Source organism: Scyliorhinus canicula, chromosome 24, assembly GCF_902713615.1.
Source record: "Scyliorhinus canicula chromosome 24, sScyCan1.1, whole genome shotgun sequence".
In the NCBI taxonomy this organism is placed as follows: domain Eukaryota; kingdom Metazoa; phylum Chordata; class Chondrichthyes; order Carcharhiniformes; family Scyliorhinidae; genus Scyliorhinus; species Scyliorhinus canicula.
The window spans coordinates 21,704,948-21,721,326 of NC_052169.1; the positions used below are offsets into that span (position 1 = coordinate 21,704,948).

General features: G+C 48.3%; 1 protein-coding gene across 1 annotated transcript; it reads right to left on the reverse strand.

Moving 5' to 3' along the window:
• Positions 1 to 6,804: 6,804 nt before the first annotated feature.
• Positions 6,805 to 10,683, reverse strand: nmba (neuromedin Ba). Its single transcript, XM_038784493.1, has 3 exons — positions 10,436 to 10,683; positions 8,105 to 8,289; positions 6,805 to 7,152 (listed from the first exon to the last, which is right to left on the reverse strand). Exons 1-3 carry the CDS (start codon positions 10,599 to 10,601, stop codon positions 7,096 to 7,098), a joined length of 408 nt encoding a protein of 135 aa, XP_038640421.1. The 5' UTR covers positions 10,602 to 10,683; the 3' UTR covers positions 6,805 to 7,095.
• Between the last annotated feature and the right edge of the window lie 5,696 nt (positions 10,684 to 16,379).

Sequence of the window (16,379 nt, forward strand, 5' to 3'; positions counted from 1 at the left end):
GATCTGGTTCACTAATGCCCTTGAGGGAAGGAAATCTGCCATCCTTACCTGGTCTGGTCTACATGTGACTCCAGACCCACAGCAATGTGGTTGACTCTTAAATGCCCTCAAATGCCCTCAGGAAGAGCAATAAATACCTTTAAGCTTTGTAACCCAGGTGTGTAAGACCATTTAATGGGTGAGCAAGAGGTAGTTTAAAAAGTGTCAGTTGTGGCTCAAAGGGCAACCTCTAAAGTCTAAAGGCTCAAGCCCCAATTCAGATCAATGGAATCAAAACGTTTGACCAGTGCTCCAGTTCCTTCTGGAGTGGCACAATGGCACGGTGGTTAGCGCTGCTGCCTCACAGCGTCAGAGACCCAGGTTCAATTCCGGCATTGGGTGACTCTCCGTGTGGAGTTTGCACGTCTCCCCCGTGTCTGCGTGGGTTTCCTCCGGGTGCTCCGGTGTCCTCCCCACAATCCAAAGGTGTGCAGGTTAAATGGATGGGCCATGATAAAATTACCCCTGAGTGTCCAGGGATGTGCAGGTTGGGTGGGGCTCCGGGGATGAGGCTGGGGAATGAGCCTGGGTAGGGTGCTCTTTCACAATGTCGTTCTGTCCAGTCTCGATGGGCCGAATGGCCTCCTTCTGCACTGTCGGAATTCTATGGTTCGAATTGCATAGGGACAAATACACAAATATTTTGTAATGCAAGTTATATTTTCAGATTGATACCCTCATTGAGACAGAAGAAGATAAATTTTGTCGCTTCGATCAGTCGGTTAATGCCAGTATAAATTAAGAATAAATTACACCTAGACAATAATAGGTATGTTACTGTGGGTTACAATCCAATCAATAATCCCATCAGCATCAAAGGTGCTCATACCCAGAAATAAAATGACTCCTTTACATTTACCGATCGATTACTGATGTTTTTTTCTTTAAGTCGGTAAATTTATTTTCTGGGAACATAAGAACGGAGAGCAGCAAGACACAATTCAGCTCCTTGAGCCTGTTCTCTTCACACCATGGTTTCTGCCCTTCGGTTTCCACCAACAATGCTGGAACTGAAGGCGGATCAATATGAAGTGGGATCTGAAAGAATGCAATATCACACTTTCCGCATCGGACAGAGAAGCCAATCGATTTTTGTGAAGTCGGTTTTTATTTGGGGTTTGTGATATAACTAATACCCAGGTTAATTCTGACAGCTAATCACAGGAATATTATCCAATCCGGACATGTTTCCATCACAAGTCTTTCTTTAATTGGCCATATATCTCTTTTATATCATTACCTTGCTGGCTTTAATGGTCTTTGTTTACTTTGTACGAGTTGCACATTTGACTATTCGTAAGAAGAAATAGTTGCCTTATATTTAATATCTTCAGGACAACTCAAAACACATCTTTGAGGTGCAGTCACTGTTCTTCGGACTGCAGCCGACATGCACACAGCAAGATCCCACTAACAGCAAATCAGGATTTTCGATTGGGCGGCACGGTGGCGCAGTGGTTAGCACTGCTGCGTCACGGCGCCGAGTTCCCAGGTTTGGGTACTGTCCGTGTGGAATTTGCACATTCTCCCCGTGTTTGCGTGGGTTTCACCCCCGCAACCCAAAGATGTGCAGGGTAGGTGGATTGGCCATGCTAAATTGCCCCTTAATTGGAGAAAAAATAATTGGGTACTCTAAATTTAGTGTTTAAAAAAAGAAATATTCAACCAGTTGATCAGTTTCTGCTTGAGTCAGAGTCACAGAATCATACTGCACAGAAAAAGCCCTTTGCGTCTGTGTCGGTCAAAAAAACCACCACCTCACTATTCTAATCCCATTTTCCAGCACTTTGTAGCCTTGTATGTCCTGCGATCGCTAAATACTTCTTACGTATTTAGGAGGGAACTGACGAAAGGGATCAGGAGAGCTAAGGGAGGGCATGAAAAATCTTTGGCGGGTAGGATCAAGAAAAGCCCCAAGGCCTTTTACACATATGTGAGAAATATGAGAATGACTAGAGCGAGGGTAGGTCCAATCAAGGACAGTAGCGGGAGGTTGCGTATTGAGTCTGAAGAGATAGGAGAGGTCTTGAACGAGTACTTTTCTTCAGTATTTACGAATGAGAGGGGCCATATTGTTGGAGAGGACAGTGTGAAACAGACTGGTAAGCTCGAGGAGAAACTTGTTAGGAAGGAAGGTGTGTTGGGCATTTTGAAAAACTTGAGGATAGACAATTCCCCTGGGCTTGACGGGATATATCCAAGGATTCTATGGGAAGCAAGAGATGAAATTGCAGAGCCGTTGGCAATGATCTTTTCGTCCTCACTGTCAACAGGGGTGGTACCAGGGGATTGGAGAGTGGTGAATGCCGTGCCCCTGTTCAAAAAAGGGAATAGGGATAACCCTGGGAATTACAGGCCAGTTAGTCTTACTTCGGTGGTAGGCAAAGTAATGGAAAGGGTACTGAGGGATAGGATTGCTGAGCATCTGGAAAGACACTGCTTGATTAGGGATAGTCAGCACGGATTTGTGAGGGGTAGGTCTTGCCTCACAAGTCTTATTGAATTCTTTGAGGAGGTGACCAAGCATGTGGATGAAGGTAAAGCAGTGGATGTAGTGTACATGGATTTTAGTAAGGCATTTGATAAGGTTCCCCATGGTAGGCTTATGCAGAAAGTAAGGAGGGAGAGGGATAGATTGGTAGGAGAGATACTTAGGGTGGATAGGAGATATGCGGAATCCCCCGAGGAGGGGCTGCTGAAGGAGCGCCGGAGACTCCAAACGGAGTTTGACTTGTTGACGACGGGGAAAGCTGAGGCCCAGTGGAGGAAGGTGCAAGGAGCAGCGTATGAATATGGGGGGAAGGCGAGTCGGATGGTGGCACATCATCTCCGGAGGAAAGAGGCGGCTAGGGGAAATTGGGGGAATCAGGGACAAGGGAGGGAATACGGTGCGGAGTCCAGTCAGAATAAATGAGGTCTTTAGGGACTTTTATGAGAACTTGTACAAATCAGAGCCCCTGGAGGGGGGGGGGGGGCAGGGGGATGCGGCAGTTCCTGGACCAATTGAGGTTTCCGAGGGTGAAGGAGGAGCAGGTAGAGGGTTTGGGGGCCCCGATCGGGATGGAGGAGCTGGTTAAGGGGTTGGGAAGTATGCAGACGAGCAAGGCCCCAGGACCGAATGGGTTCCCGATTGAATTTTATCGGAGGTTTTCGGAACTGTTGGCTCCATTGCTGTTGAGGATGTTTAACGAGGCGAGAGAAAAAGGAAGTCTTCCCCCGACGATGTCGGGAGCTCTGATCTCGCTTATTCTCAAGCGGGACAAAGACCCGCTGCAGTGTGGCTCGTATAGGCCGATTTCACTCCTTAATGTGGATGCCAAGGTGTTGGCGAAGGTCCTGGCCACTAGGATTGAGGATTATGTCCCGGGAGTGATACATGAGGATCAGACGGGATTTGTGAAGGGCAGTCAGTTGAATGCAAAATGTGCGGAGGCTTCTGAATATGATCATGATGCCCTCGGAGGAGGAGGGGGGGGGGGGGGGGGGGGGGGGGGGGTGGTGCAGAGGTGGTGGCGGCTATGGACGTGGAGAAGGCCTTTGACCGGGTGGAGTGGGAGTACTTGTGGGAGGTGCTGTGTAGGTTCAGGTTTGGAGAGGGGTTTATAGGGTGGGTTAAATTGTTGTACCAGGCCCCGGTGGCGAGTGTATCGATAAACCGGTTGAGGTCACAGCTCCAGGGTCCCAGGTTCGATTCCGGCTTGGGTCACTGTCTGTGCGGAGTCTGCACATCCTCCCCGTGTGTGCGTGGGTTTCCTCCGGGTGCTCCGGTTTCCTCCCACAATCCAAAGATGTGCGGGTTAGGTGGATTGGCCATGATAAATTGCCCTTAGTGTCGAAAATTGCCCTTAGTGTTGGGTGGGGTTACTGGGTTATGGGGATAGGGTGGAGGTGTTGACCTTGGGTAGGGTGCTCTTTCCAAGAGCCGGTGCAGACTCGATGGGCCGAATGGTCTCCTTCTGCACTGTAAATTCTATGATAAGCTTAATGTCGGGGAGAGTGAGCTCTTTGTGGTGCATGCGCGGGGTCAGGAAAAGAGGTTGGAGGAGCTGCCACTCAAGATGGCGGAGAGGAGTTTTTGGTATTTAGGTATTCAGGTGACCAAGAGTTGGGGGGGTCTTGCATAGGCTCAATCTGGCGCGGCTGGTGGAGCAGATGGAGGAGGTGGGCCATGCTACCGCTCTCCCTAGCTGTCAAGATGACGGTCCTCCCTAGGGTCTTGTTCGTGTTTCAGTGTCTGCCCATCCTCATCCCTAAGGCCTTTTTCAAGCGAGTGAGCGAGAGTATCATGGGATTTGTGTGGGCCAATAAGACCCCGAGGGTTAAAAGACTGTTCTTGGAGCGCAGTCGAAGGGGGGGAGGGGGGGATGGGGGGGGGGGGGGGGGGGGGCTGTTGGCCCTGCCGAATCTGTATAGCTAATACTGGGCAGCAAACGTGTCGATGATTCGACAGTGGATGATGGAGGGAGAGGGGGTGGCATGGAAAAGACTAGAGGTGGCGTCTTGTGTGGGTACTAGCCTGGGGGCACTGGTGACAGCACTGTTGCCGCTTCCGCCGATGCGGTACACCACGAGCCTGGTGGTCACGGCTACGCTGAAGATTTGGGGGCAATGGCGGCGGAACGGGGGGGGGGGGGGGGAACGGGGGCCTCAGTTTGGTCCCCGATATGGAATAACCATAGGTTTGCCCCGGGCAGGATAGATGGTGGGTTCTGAAGCTGGCACCGGGTGGGAATTAGAAGGCTGGGGGATCTATTCATTGACGGGACTTTTGCCAGCTTAAAGGCACTGGAGGAGAAATTTGGGTTACCCCCGGGAAATGCCTTCAGGTACATGCAGGTTCGGGCGTTTGTCACGAAGCAGGTAGGAGAATTTCCATTGCTGCCTGCCCGAAGGATACAGGACAGGGTGATCTCGGGCGTGTGGGTCGGAGAGGGTAAGATCTCGGAGATATACCAGGAGCTGGAGGAGGCGGAGGAAGCCTCGGTGGAGGAGTTGAAGGGCAAACAGGAGGAGGAGCTGGGGGAGGATCTGGATGAGGGCCTGTGGGCTGACGCCCTGGGCAGGGTGAATTCCTCCTCATCTTGCGCCAGGCTCAGCCTGATCCAGTTTAAAGTGTTACACAGGGCGCATATGACAGGGGCGAGGATGAGTACGTTTTTGGGGTGGAGGACAGATGTGTGAGGTGTTCGGGGAGCCCAGCAAACCACGCCCATATGTTCTGGGCGTGCCCGGCGCTTGCGAAGTTCTGGAAGGGCTTTGCAAAGGTCATGTCCAAGGACTTGGACACTCGGGTAAAACCGACTTGGGGGGATAGCGTTATTTGGGATCCGGGATTGCAGGAGTCGAAAGAGGCCGGAGTTCTGGCCTTTGCCTCCTTGGTAGACCGGAGAAGGCTCTTGCTAGTGTGGAGCCAAGTGTGGAGGCTTGGATCAATGACATGGCGGGGTTTCTTAGGTCGGACAAGATAAAGTTTGCCTTGCGAGGGTCCTTGCAGGGGCTCTCCGAGCGGTGGCAAACGTTCCTTGTCATTCTCGCGGAACGTTAGGTGGAGGTCAGCAGCAGCAACCCTGGGGGGGGGGGGGGGGGGGTGGATTGTATTTTGAAAGGGCCGCTCGTACTATTTTGTTTTGAGTTGGGTGTTAATTTGTTAAACTGTTTATCGTTTCGAGGGTTAAGTTGTTCTGTTTGGCTGGCATGTTGCCCTTTTCTTTTTGTATTAGTTTCCTTTTTGGCGTGTTCTGTAAAACTTTTTGAAAAACTTTGAATAAATACATTTTTTTTTAAAATCTGTTTTAAATTTGCTACCTCTTGTTCTAAGATTACGACCTCCCATTTTAGAATGTCCAACGAGAGGAAGCATCTACTCCACGACTACTTTATCCATCGTGTATACCTCAATTTGATCTGCCCTCATTCTTCTAAACTCTAGAAAGTATTGGCCTAAACTGTTCAACCTCTCCTCACACGTCAAACCCCTCATCTCTGGAATCAATCTCGTGAACGTCCTCTGAACTGCCTCCACTACATCTTTCCTCAAATGAGGGGACCAAAAACTGTGCCCAATACTCCAGGTGCAGTCTGACCAATGCCTTGTATAGTTGCAACAACACTTCCTTATCTTTACACTCAATTCCTTTTGCTATAAATGGCAACATTCCATTTGCTTCACTTATTATCTGGGCGGCACGGTGGCGCAGTGGTTAGCACTGCTGCCTCACGGCACCGAGGTCCCAGGTCCGAGCCCCGGGTCACTGTCCGTGCGGAGTTTGCACATTCTCCCCGTGTCTGCGTGGGTCGCACCCCCGCAACCCAAAGATGTGCAGGGTGGGTGGATTGGCCCCTTAACTGGAGAAAAAAAATAATTGGGTACTCTAAATTTATTTTTAAAAATGCTTTCCTTATTATCTGCTGCACCTGCATGATCGATTTCTGTGACTCGTGCACGAGGACCCTCTGTGTCGGAACACCCCAAACTCTCTCCCCATTTAGATAAGAAGTTGCCTTTCCATTTATTCGACCATGACCTCGCACTTATAAGGGAGGATAGAATTTAAACTCAGCGATGCACCAGGCAGTGTGAATGGGCACAGGACAACTTGCCTGCCACTCCCTGGTATTCACTCACAGGCTGGCATTGGCTGAGGCACTAGCCCCAAGTCACTGAATCTGAGAGAGAGCTATGGAAAGGGAATTTCATGAATGAAAGTCAGTCTCTGTTTGCACATCCGAGTGCACATGTCCTTGGGATTAAACTAGAAGTACTAGTTGCTTAAACAATATATTTTTTATTCACCGCAAATAACTTTCTGGTTACATTAAAAGTGGTTTAACAATGCAAAAACGTCAGAAAAATATAGAATAATCCTTGCTGCTTCTTTAATATATAGATAAGACAATTGTACAGTAACAATTAATACATAAAGTAAGGTAACGGGAATACATCATTGTTACAATATAATGTCCACATTCACCAGCCCTAAATACAATCCTTAGGCTCTCACGCAACCTCGATCACATGTTTGCAAATGTTGATATTCTTTAGCAGTTTGAAGTTCGTCACTTCTCGCTATTTTTAACATATCTCTCGATAATCTTCATTAATAACTCCGTTCCCTGAGGGGGCGGTAAATAAAGGAAACATGTCAGATACAATTTACAATCTACCCTCCTTCCATGCACAATATGTGAGCAGAGTACAAGGGATCATTTGATTTTTTGTATCCAGTTATCGAACGCAGGGGTGGCTCAAGCGAAGCGCATGCAGGTAGAGCGGATGCATTTGGGGTGGAAGAGGGTAAGGACTCGCGGTCAAAATTGAATGAGCTGTGGCTCAGTCATTGGGTGTTTCTGAAGGGGCGGCACAGTGGCACAGCGGTTAGCACTGCTGCCTCACAGCGTCGGAGATCCGGGTTCGATTCCGGCCTCGGGTCACTGTCTGTGCGGAGTCTGCATGTCCTCCCCGTGTCTGCATGGGTTTCCTCCGGTTCCTCCGGTTCCCTCCCACAGTCCAAAGATGTGCAGGTTAGGAGGATTGGCCGCGTTAAATTGCTCCTTCGTGTCCAAAAGGTTAAGTAGGGTTACAGGGATAAGTTGGAGGCGTGGGCTCAAGTTGGGTGCTCTTTCCAAGGGCTGGTGCAGACTCGATGGGCCAAATGGCCTCCTGCTGCGCGGTAGGGATTCTATGATTGAATGGTATGGGTAAGTCACTGGTTGTTTCTGATGGGGGTTGAATGGATTGGGTCAGTTACTGGGTGTCTGTGAGCGAATCAGAATTGGGCAGCAAATCGATACAGGGTTTAGACGAACAGAGTTTTAAGTGCCTGCTTAGGATGTCTGAGGATACACAGTGTAGATATTTGGGCAGTCAGCGAAACCCGTACAGAAAAAAAACATACTGTATCAATCTTAAAAAATATATATTGCGCTGGAGATAGGTAACAGGCGAGGTGGATTAGGGTGGTCACTCATGTTTTCCTAACCGGCCATCCCTCCCTTTCCCCCCATCCTCGCATCCCATCCTCCCCTCCCCATCTATTTTGACAAATCTTAATCAGTGCTGTTTTACCTCAGTGACAGAGTTGTACCTCACACGCTTTCCCTCGGCCTGATCTAGGGCAGCCTCCAGCATCTTCTGGGTGAACAGGTTCTTCAGGTCCATGGCAACTTCGGGGGAGTTCAGGGGAAGCCTCGCTGCGTTAACCTCATGCCCATCTGGGTAATCAAACAGGCTCTTCTTGCCCATGAAGTGCCCTAAAGAACAACAGAAGTGGCATCACCAGTCCCCTTGCTAGTTTCACACAAGATGACCAGTTCCCCCCCCCCCCCAACACACACTTGGAGGGTTGGCCTCGAATGGTTACCGAAGACCATTCAAATGGCCCACCATGTTCCCACCAGCTCACCGTCAGGGTAACTCACCTTGTCTCACTGCCCCCTCTTTTCCCCCACCCCCTGCGATTTCATCCTAATCTTCAGTTAACCCTACAATTCCTCCTTGAAAGCCACGTCCAGCGGCTCCCTGCTGTTGTCTTGTAGGGAATCAGACATTCAAATCCATGGCTGGACAGGGTAGTGTTGGCAACATCACTCCATTCACCAGCCTTACCATCCAGCCAAACTGCGCAGCAATATTCATTCGTGATCAATCTTACTGAGGGAATGGTGGGCGAGGAAATATCCGGGAAGAGGGGGGGAATGAATGAACAATAACAAAGGGAGACAAAAGAGGTTGTGGATCCGAAGGAAAGTAACCAGCGGTATTGTTTTCAAACTGACTTTTAATATCGATTGAAAAAAAAATTCTACATTGACAAAATCTTTGAAGTGATCCTAATCCTGATTTTGGTGGTGTCAAACCCCCCCCCCCCCCCCCCCCCCTCCCCCAACCACCACCATTTCAAATGTTAATATCTGGTTAAATACTTGTATTTGGTATCGACCGTGATTCTGCCCAGTTCACCAGCCCAGCCACATACTCAAGCAGAATGGCTTCTGAAGGAGCCTCTGAGACCGTGGGCACTATGAGGGTATACACACACACCGACTGACACACACAGACACACACCGACACAGACACACACAGATGCTGACAGTCTCACACATATGCACACAAACACTCTCACATATATGCACACACCTACAGTCACACACACAGACATAGCTACACACAGTCTTTCTATCTCACACACACAGTCTCACTCACACATAGTCTCACAGATAAACACACAGTCTCACATACACACACCGCCTCATAGTCACACACACAAACATACACATAGTCTCACACACACATACATACAGTATCTCACAAACACACATAGACAGATACACACAGTCTCACACACACAGATGTACAAACATATAGATACAGACTCATACATACGCAGTCTCACACACACACAGATACACATACACAATCTCATACACAGATACACATATACAATCTCACACACAGATACACATACACAATCTCACACACAGATACACATACACAATCTCACACACCGATACACATACACAATCTCACACACAGATACACATACACAATCTCACACACCGATACACATACACAATCTCACACACAGATACATATACACAATCTCACATACAGATACACATACACAATCTCACTCAGATACACATATACAATCTCACACACAGATAAACATACACAATCTCACACACAGATACACATACACAATCTCACACACAGATACACATACACAATCTCACTCAGATACACATATACAATCTCACACACCGATACACATACACAATCCTACACACCGATAACATACACAATCTCACACTCAGATACACATACACAATCTCACACAGATACACATACACAATCTCACAGATACACATATACAATCTCACACACCGATACACATACACAATCTCACACACAGATACGCATACACAATCTCTCACACAGATACACATACACAATCTCTCACACAGATACACATACACAATCTCTCACACAAATACACATACACAATCTCTCACACAGATACACATACACAATCTCTCACACCGATACACATACACAATCTCTCACACAGATACACATACACAATCTCTCACACAGATACACATACACAATCTCTCACACAGATACACATACACAATCTCTCACACAGATACACATACACAATCTCTCACACAGATACACATACACAATCTCACACACACAGATACGCATACACAATCTCACACACACAGATACACATACACAATCTCACACACAGATACACATACACAATCTCTCACACAGATACACATACACAATCTCTCACACAAATACACATACACAATCACTCACACAGATACACATACACAATCTCTCATACACACAGTCTCTCTCTCTCACACACACACACACACCTCTCACCTGTCGCCCACAGATTCCCCCTGGGGTTAACTTTAATCTTGGAAACTTTGTTTCTGAGTTCAGTGAGATCCAGGCTGACCGAGGTGGTGACAGACAGGTAGGAGAATACAGCCAGGTAAGCGAGGAAGCTGAGCTGCCCCATTCTGGGGAGGGAATATGCAGACATGATAAGAGATCTCTCTCTCTCTCTCTCTGTTTCGGTGCTAAAGCCTCTCCCGGTTACTCCAGCTCTGTCTCACCCTCTCATCTCACAGCTCCCTTTTTATATCTCTAGCCAGCTGACGCCACCAGTGGGCGGCGCTGGTTCAGCCCAGCGCAGCCACCAAGCTCTTGTCTGTAACAGTGTGTATCCATCACTGCACCGGGGAAACACAGAGAAGAGAGGGGGAAAGAGAAACTGAATATGGTGGAGAGAGAGGGTCAGTGAGAAAGAACAAAGCCAGGAAGGCAGAGAGAGAACTCAGTGAGAGAGGGCAGCTGATTCCTCTTTGCATATGAATGTCCCTGACCTTCAATAAGCCCCTGAGGATAACCTCAGTTAAACCCCTCGCCTCTTGCATTGACCCCCCAAAAACAATCCCAATTTTGGACCATGAGCCAAACAAAAACGAAATAAATCTGCCCACGAAAATTCAGGCTTAAGGAGGAAATTGCAGGCTTACTTTTGGGAGATGGGGAGACGAGTTTGAGGAGCGCTGTCCGAGGGGCTAGCAGGGGCAGGGCGGGCCGAGTGCCCCCCCCCCCCCTTTCAGTGGCCCATTTGAGTCGTCCAGCCTCTCGAAGTGTGAGCCTCCTTCTCTCTCCACAGAGGCTGTCAGACCTGCTGAGGTTGTCCAGCATTTTCTCCTGTTGCACATTTCAGCAGTAATTTGCTTTTTAAATTTTTTTAACGTTATATTCATTCTCTGGTCCTTTGCGCTGTGGGGACTGGGAATAGCCAGGCAGGGATGGCAGTGTGCAAACCATCTTGGTGAAGCACCTGCTTTGTAGCTGCTGTTCTGCCCATTCCTCAGGAGCTAAAAGACATATTCTATCATTCCCACATTCTCCCCTGTGATTTTTCAGGGCAGCAGTGCTTAACAGGGACCGAGGTTCAATTCCGGCCTCGGGTGATCCTCTGTGTGGAGTCTGCACGTTCTCCCCGTGTGTGGGTTTCCTCCGGGTGCTCCGGCTTCCTCCCACTGTCCAAAGATGTGCAGGTTAAGTGGATTGGTCATGATAAATTGCCCCTTAGTGTCCAGAGGTGTGCAGGTTAAGCGGGGTTTCGGGGCTAGGGCAGGGGAGTGGGCCGCTCTTTCGGAGGGTCGATGCAGATTCGAGGGACTGAAAGGCCTCCTTTTGCACTGTAGGGGTTCTGTGCACTGACATTGATTCTAAAGTAAATCCCTAGGGTTTTGGTGATGGGATCTTTCCTGCGCTTCGGGGGGGGGGAGGGTGGGGGTGGGGGATGGGGGAGACTACAGAATTAAGGTGGGGTAGCCATCACCCCCTCCCCTCCAAACCCACCCCCTAACAAAGCTCCTCCCCACCCCTTTACCTGAGAGACAGGTTGCAGCCTTAACAACAAGGATTATTCCTCTTTGCCCATCTAGAACATAGAACAGTACAGCACAGAACAGGCCCTTCGGCCCTCGATGTTGTGCCGAGCAATGATCACCCTACTTAAACCCACATACCCGTAACCCAACAATCCCCCCATTAACCTTACACTACGGGCAATTTAGCATGGCCAATCCACCTAACCCGCACATCTTTGGACTGTGGGAGGAAACCGGAGCACCCGGAGGAAACCCACGCACACACTGGGAGGACGTGCAGACTCCACACAGACAGTGACCCAGCCGGGAATCGAACCTGGGACCCTGGAGCTGTGAAGCATTGATGCTAACCACCATGCTACCGTGAGGCCCCAATCTATGGCAGGTTGAGCTGATATTTGATACCGCCTCCCATTACACGGTTAATTAAAAGAAAAGTGCATTTCACTTCAGAAAATGGTCAGATACGCCAGACGTTTAAAAGATATCTTCAGTGATTGAAAGATTAGCAGATGAAAAGCATCATTAAATGGCCAGCGGGTAAATCAGTTTGACAACTGCATCATGTTTGTTGTATTGCTCCATGAACGAGATTTACAGAATTGTGTTCTTAATTTCAGTTGTGAAGGGTTCTCTGTGGTTTACTTGATGTGTGTGAACAGAACAGTTTACCTGGTGCACTTCTTGATGTACCTTAGATATCGGTTAAAGTCACAGTGTTAACCCTTAGATTGATTGAAGACCTATGCCTAACCTGATCAGACTATACTGATAGCACATGGTGGATGTTTGTGCTACTGACTGCGGGCTCTGTCTGTCTCAGAGGCTGCATCCCGAATGAGCGGGAAAACTAGTGCCCTCTGGCTTTATAGTGAGCGTGCCCTAACTGGTCTAAAAGCGTGCCCTTAGACTGCAAACAGTACCAGAGATATTGTTGGCTCCCCAGGCCTGTGTTTTCTGCTTTTGTCCTGAACATTTCAGACATCAGGAATTGGGAGACTACAAAAAAACGCAGAAAATTGATCCCTACATGATCACTCACCAGAGTGCCGTTCAAACCTGCGACCTCAACCCCCTAGACGGACAAGGACATCAGATACCTGGGTACACCACCACCTGGAAGTTCCCCTCCATGTCACTGACCACCCTGACTTGGAAATGTCATAATATACACATCAGTATATGATGATGCAGAGACACACACTGACTGACACACTGCAAGACCAATCAACACACACAACACAGCAGCCAATCACCAGTTAGGGCACGCTCACTATAAAACCAGCGGGCACTAGTTTTCCCGCTCATTCGGGATGCAGCCTCTGAGACAGACAGAGCCCGCAGTCAGTAGCACAAACATCCACCATGTGCTGTCAGTATAGTCTGGTCAGGTTAGGCATAGGTCTTCAATCAATCTAACATAGTGTCGACCCACAGTGCGAGTATGTTCAACAGCTCTTAAGTTAATAAAATAGTGTTGTACTATTACAAGTGTTGATAGCCTGTCTATGTTACTGCTAAGGTAAACGCAGTCTCCACAGATCCAGAGTACCCAAACACATCAGGAAATATACCGGCCGCTCCTTCACTGTCGCTGGGACAAAATCCTGGAACTCCCTCCCTAACAGCACAGTGGGTGAACCTACACCTCAGGGGCTGCCGCAGTTCAAGAAGGCAGCTCACCACCACCTTCTCAAGAGCAATTAGGGATGGGTAACAATGCTGACCTAGCCAGCAACACTCGTATCTTGTGAATGAATAAATAAAGCCTGGCCTTCTTTACCATGTTCCTGTTCGCCTTTATTGCTCAAATGTATATATTTCTGTCTTACATATTTCCTAATATATAATTCTTCATGAGGGGGGTTTAAACACAATGCTTAGCGTTCATACTACACCTCCAGTGGGGGGGGGGTTTAGCTCAGTTGGCTGGACAGTCGATTGTGATGTGGAGCGGCACCAACATCGTGGGTTGAATTCTGTACCGATTGGGGTTATTCATGACGCCTTCGCTGCTTCGCCCTCACATGAGGTGTGGCAACAAATAACCACCAGTCAGCTCTCTCTCAAGATGGGTGAGCAACCTGTGGTCCTTGGGCAGATTTCATACCTCTAATGTCAACTGTCAAATCTGCATGGAAAAATGACTCCCTTAAATCAAATGGAATGAGATTAATGGGAAAGTGACAGTATGGATAAGGGACAGAAAGGAGGAAGGTGTGGTGAATGGGTGGTAGGTTGGAGGGACGCACACTGGTATTCTCCAGGAACCAGTGTCCTGGAGAATTTAAAAATTAAATTTTACCAACCATCATGGGCGGGATTTGAACACATATCCTCAGACTATCAGCCTCGTGCCTCTGGATTGCTAGTCCAGAGACATTCCCACAACACCACCATCTCCCCATGTATATTAGTGGCCTGGTCTTGGGTATCCAGTACTTCGGAGGCTCTGGTCAGAACCTATTTGGAGTACTGTGAGCAGTTTTGGGCCCCGTATCTAAGGAAGGATGTGCTGGCCTTGGAAAGGGCCCAGAGGAGCAAAAATGATCCCTGGAATGAAGAGCTTGTCGTATGAGGAACGGTTGAGGACCCTGGGTCTGTACTCATTGGAGTTTAGAAGGATGAGGGGGGATCTTATTGAAACTTACAGGATACTGCTAGGCCTGGATAGAGTGGACATGGAGAGGATGTTTCCACTTGTAGGAAAAACCAGAACTAGAGGACACAGCCTCAGACTAAAGGGACAAAACTTTAAAATAGAGATGAGGAGGAATTTCTTCAGCCAGAGGGTGAGGTTAGGTTCTTGATTAATAAGGGGATCAGGGGTTATGGGGAGAAGGCAGGAGAATGGGGATGAGAAAAATATCAGCCATGATTGAATGGCAGTGCAGACTTGATGGGCCAAGTGGCCTAATTCTGCTCCTATGTCTTATCTTCTTCAGTCCACACCAACCAAAACGGGGGTCGAACCCCATGACGTTAACGTCAATCTGACCCACACCAGCCATCCCCCTGCAGCAGACCAAGTTGTCGTGGCAACATACCCTTGCCACATTGTAGATGAAGCCATGGATAGTGATGGCGGAGGCTCCAATTTGTTGGCTGACGGGAAATCTCCCCCACTCTTAGCACCTTCCATTGGAGCGTGTCAGAGAGGATTGCTAAGTCGATAATCGCTAATCCTTGGCCACCTTATGAATGGATGCACCTTGCTTGGCCATCGGGTCCTGGAGTGGGACTCGGACCCAGAACTACTGGCTCTCGGTCAGAGATCCTACTCACTAAGCCACGGGTCTCAGGTATGCAGCATACTTCAAAATTTGCAGGCAACACAAAATTCTGAAATGCAATAAACAGTGAGGGGACAGTAACTGATCTTAGGGCACCAGAGACGCACAAATAGGAAGAAAGAAAAAAGGCAAAATGAACGAAATGATTCAATTTTAAAGCAGATTCAGAAGCAAAGATCTGCGATGGTGCTTAATTAAAATTTAAAAGGAACAGGACAAGTTGGGGGGGGGGCAGTCAAAAAACATATGGAATCCTTTGAATGAAAGCAAAATACTACGGATTCTGGGAATCTGATCAATGTTAATGATCTAGATCTTGGCGTGCGGGAGGCAATTTCAAAATTTGTGGATAACAGGAAACTTGAAAGTATTGTAAACTGTGAGGAGGACAGTGTTGGACTTCAATAGGATGTGGACAAGTTGAAGGAGTGGGCAGAGAGGTGGCAGATGAAGTTCAATGCGAATAAGTGTGAGGTGATGCCGTTTGGTAGGAAGAACGTGGAGAGATTATACAAAATAAGGGGGTAAAATTCTTAAGGGGGTGCAGGGGCAGAGGGTGCAAGTGTGCATCGACCATTGAAGGTGGCAGGACAGGTGGAGAAAGCAGTTCATATATCATATAATATCCTGGGCTTTATTAATAGGAGCATAGATTATAAGAGGTTGTACTGAATTTATACAAGACTCTAGTTAGCCCTCAGCTGGAATATTGTGCACAGTTCTGGGGGCCACACTACAGGAAGGATGTGAACGCATTGGAGAGAGAGCAGGAGAGATTCACAAGGATGGTTCCAGGGATGAGAAACTTCAGTTGTGAGGAGAGATTGGAGAGGTCGGGACTGTTCCCCTTGGAGAGAAGGAGGCTGAGAGGAGATTTGATAGAGATGTTGAAAATCATGAGGGGGCCGGACAGAGTAGATCGGGAGAAACTGTTCCCGCTCGGAAAAGGATCAAAAGCGAGAGGGGCACAGATTTAAAGTGATTTGCAAAAGAAGCAAATGTGATGCGAGGAAAAAAAATCAGTGAGTGGTTGGGGTGTGGAATGCACGGCCTGGAAGTGTGGTGGAGGCAGGTTCAATCGAGGCATTCAAGAGGATTGTTCGAATAGAGACC

Bases quoted from the DNA above. Each gene is read 5' to 3' on its own strand.
- nmba (XM_038784493.1), bottom strand. From the start codon at position 10,601: ATGTCTGCATATTCCCTCCCCAGAATGGGGCAGCTCAGCTTCCTCGCT. The intron at 8,290-10,435 runs GTGAGAGGTGTG...GTTGTTCTTTAG, and splicing joins GGGGAATCTGTGGGCGACAG to GGCACTTCATGGGCAAGAAG. The intron at 7,153-8,104 runs GTAAAACAGCAC...CCGCCCCCTCAG, and splicing joins GGTACAACTCTGTCACTGAG to GGAACGGAGTTATTAATGAA.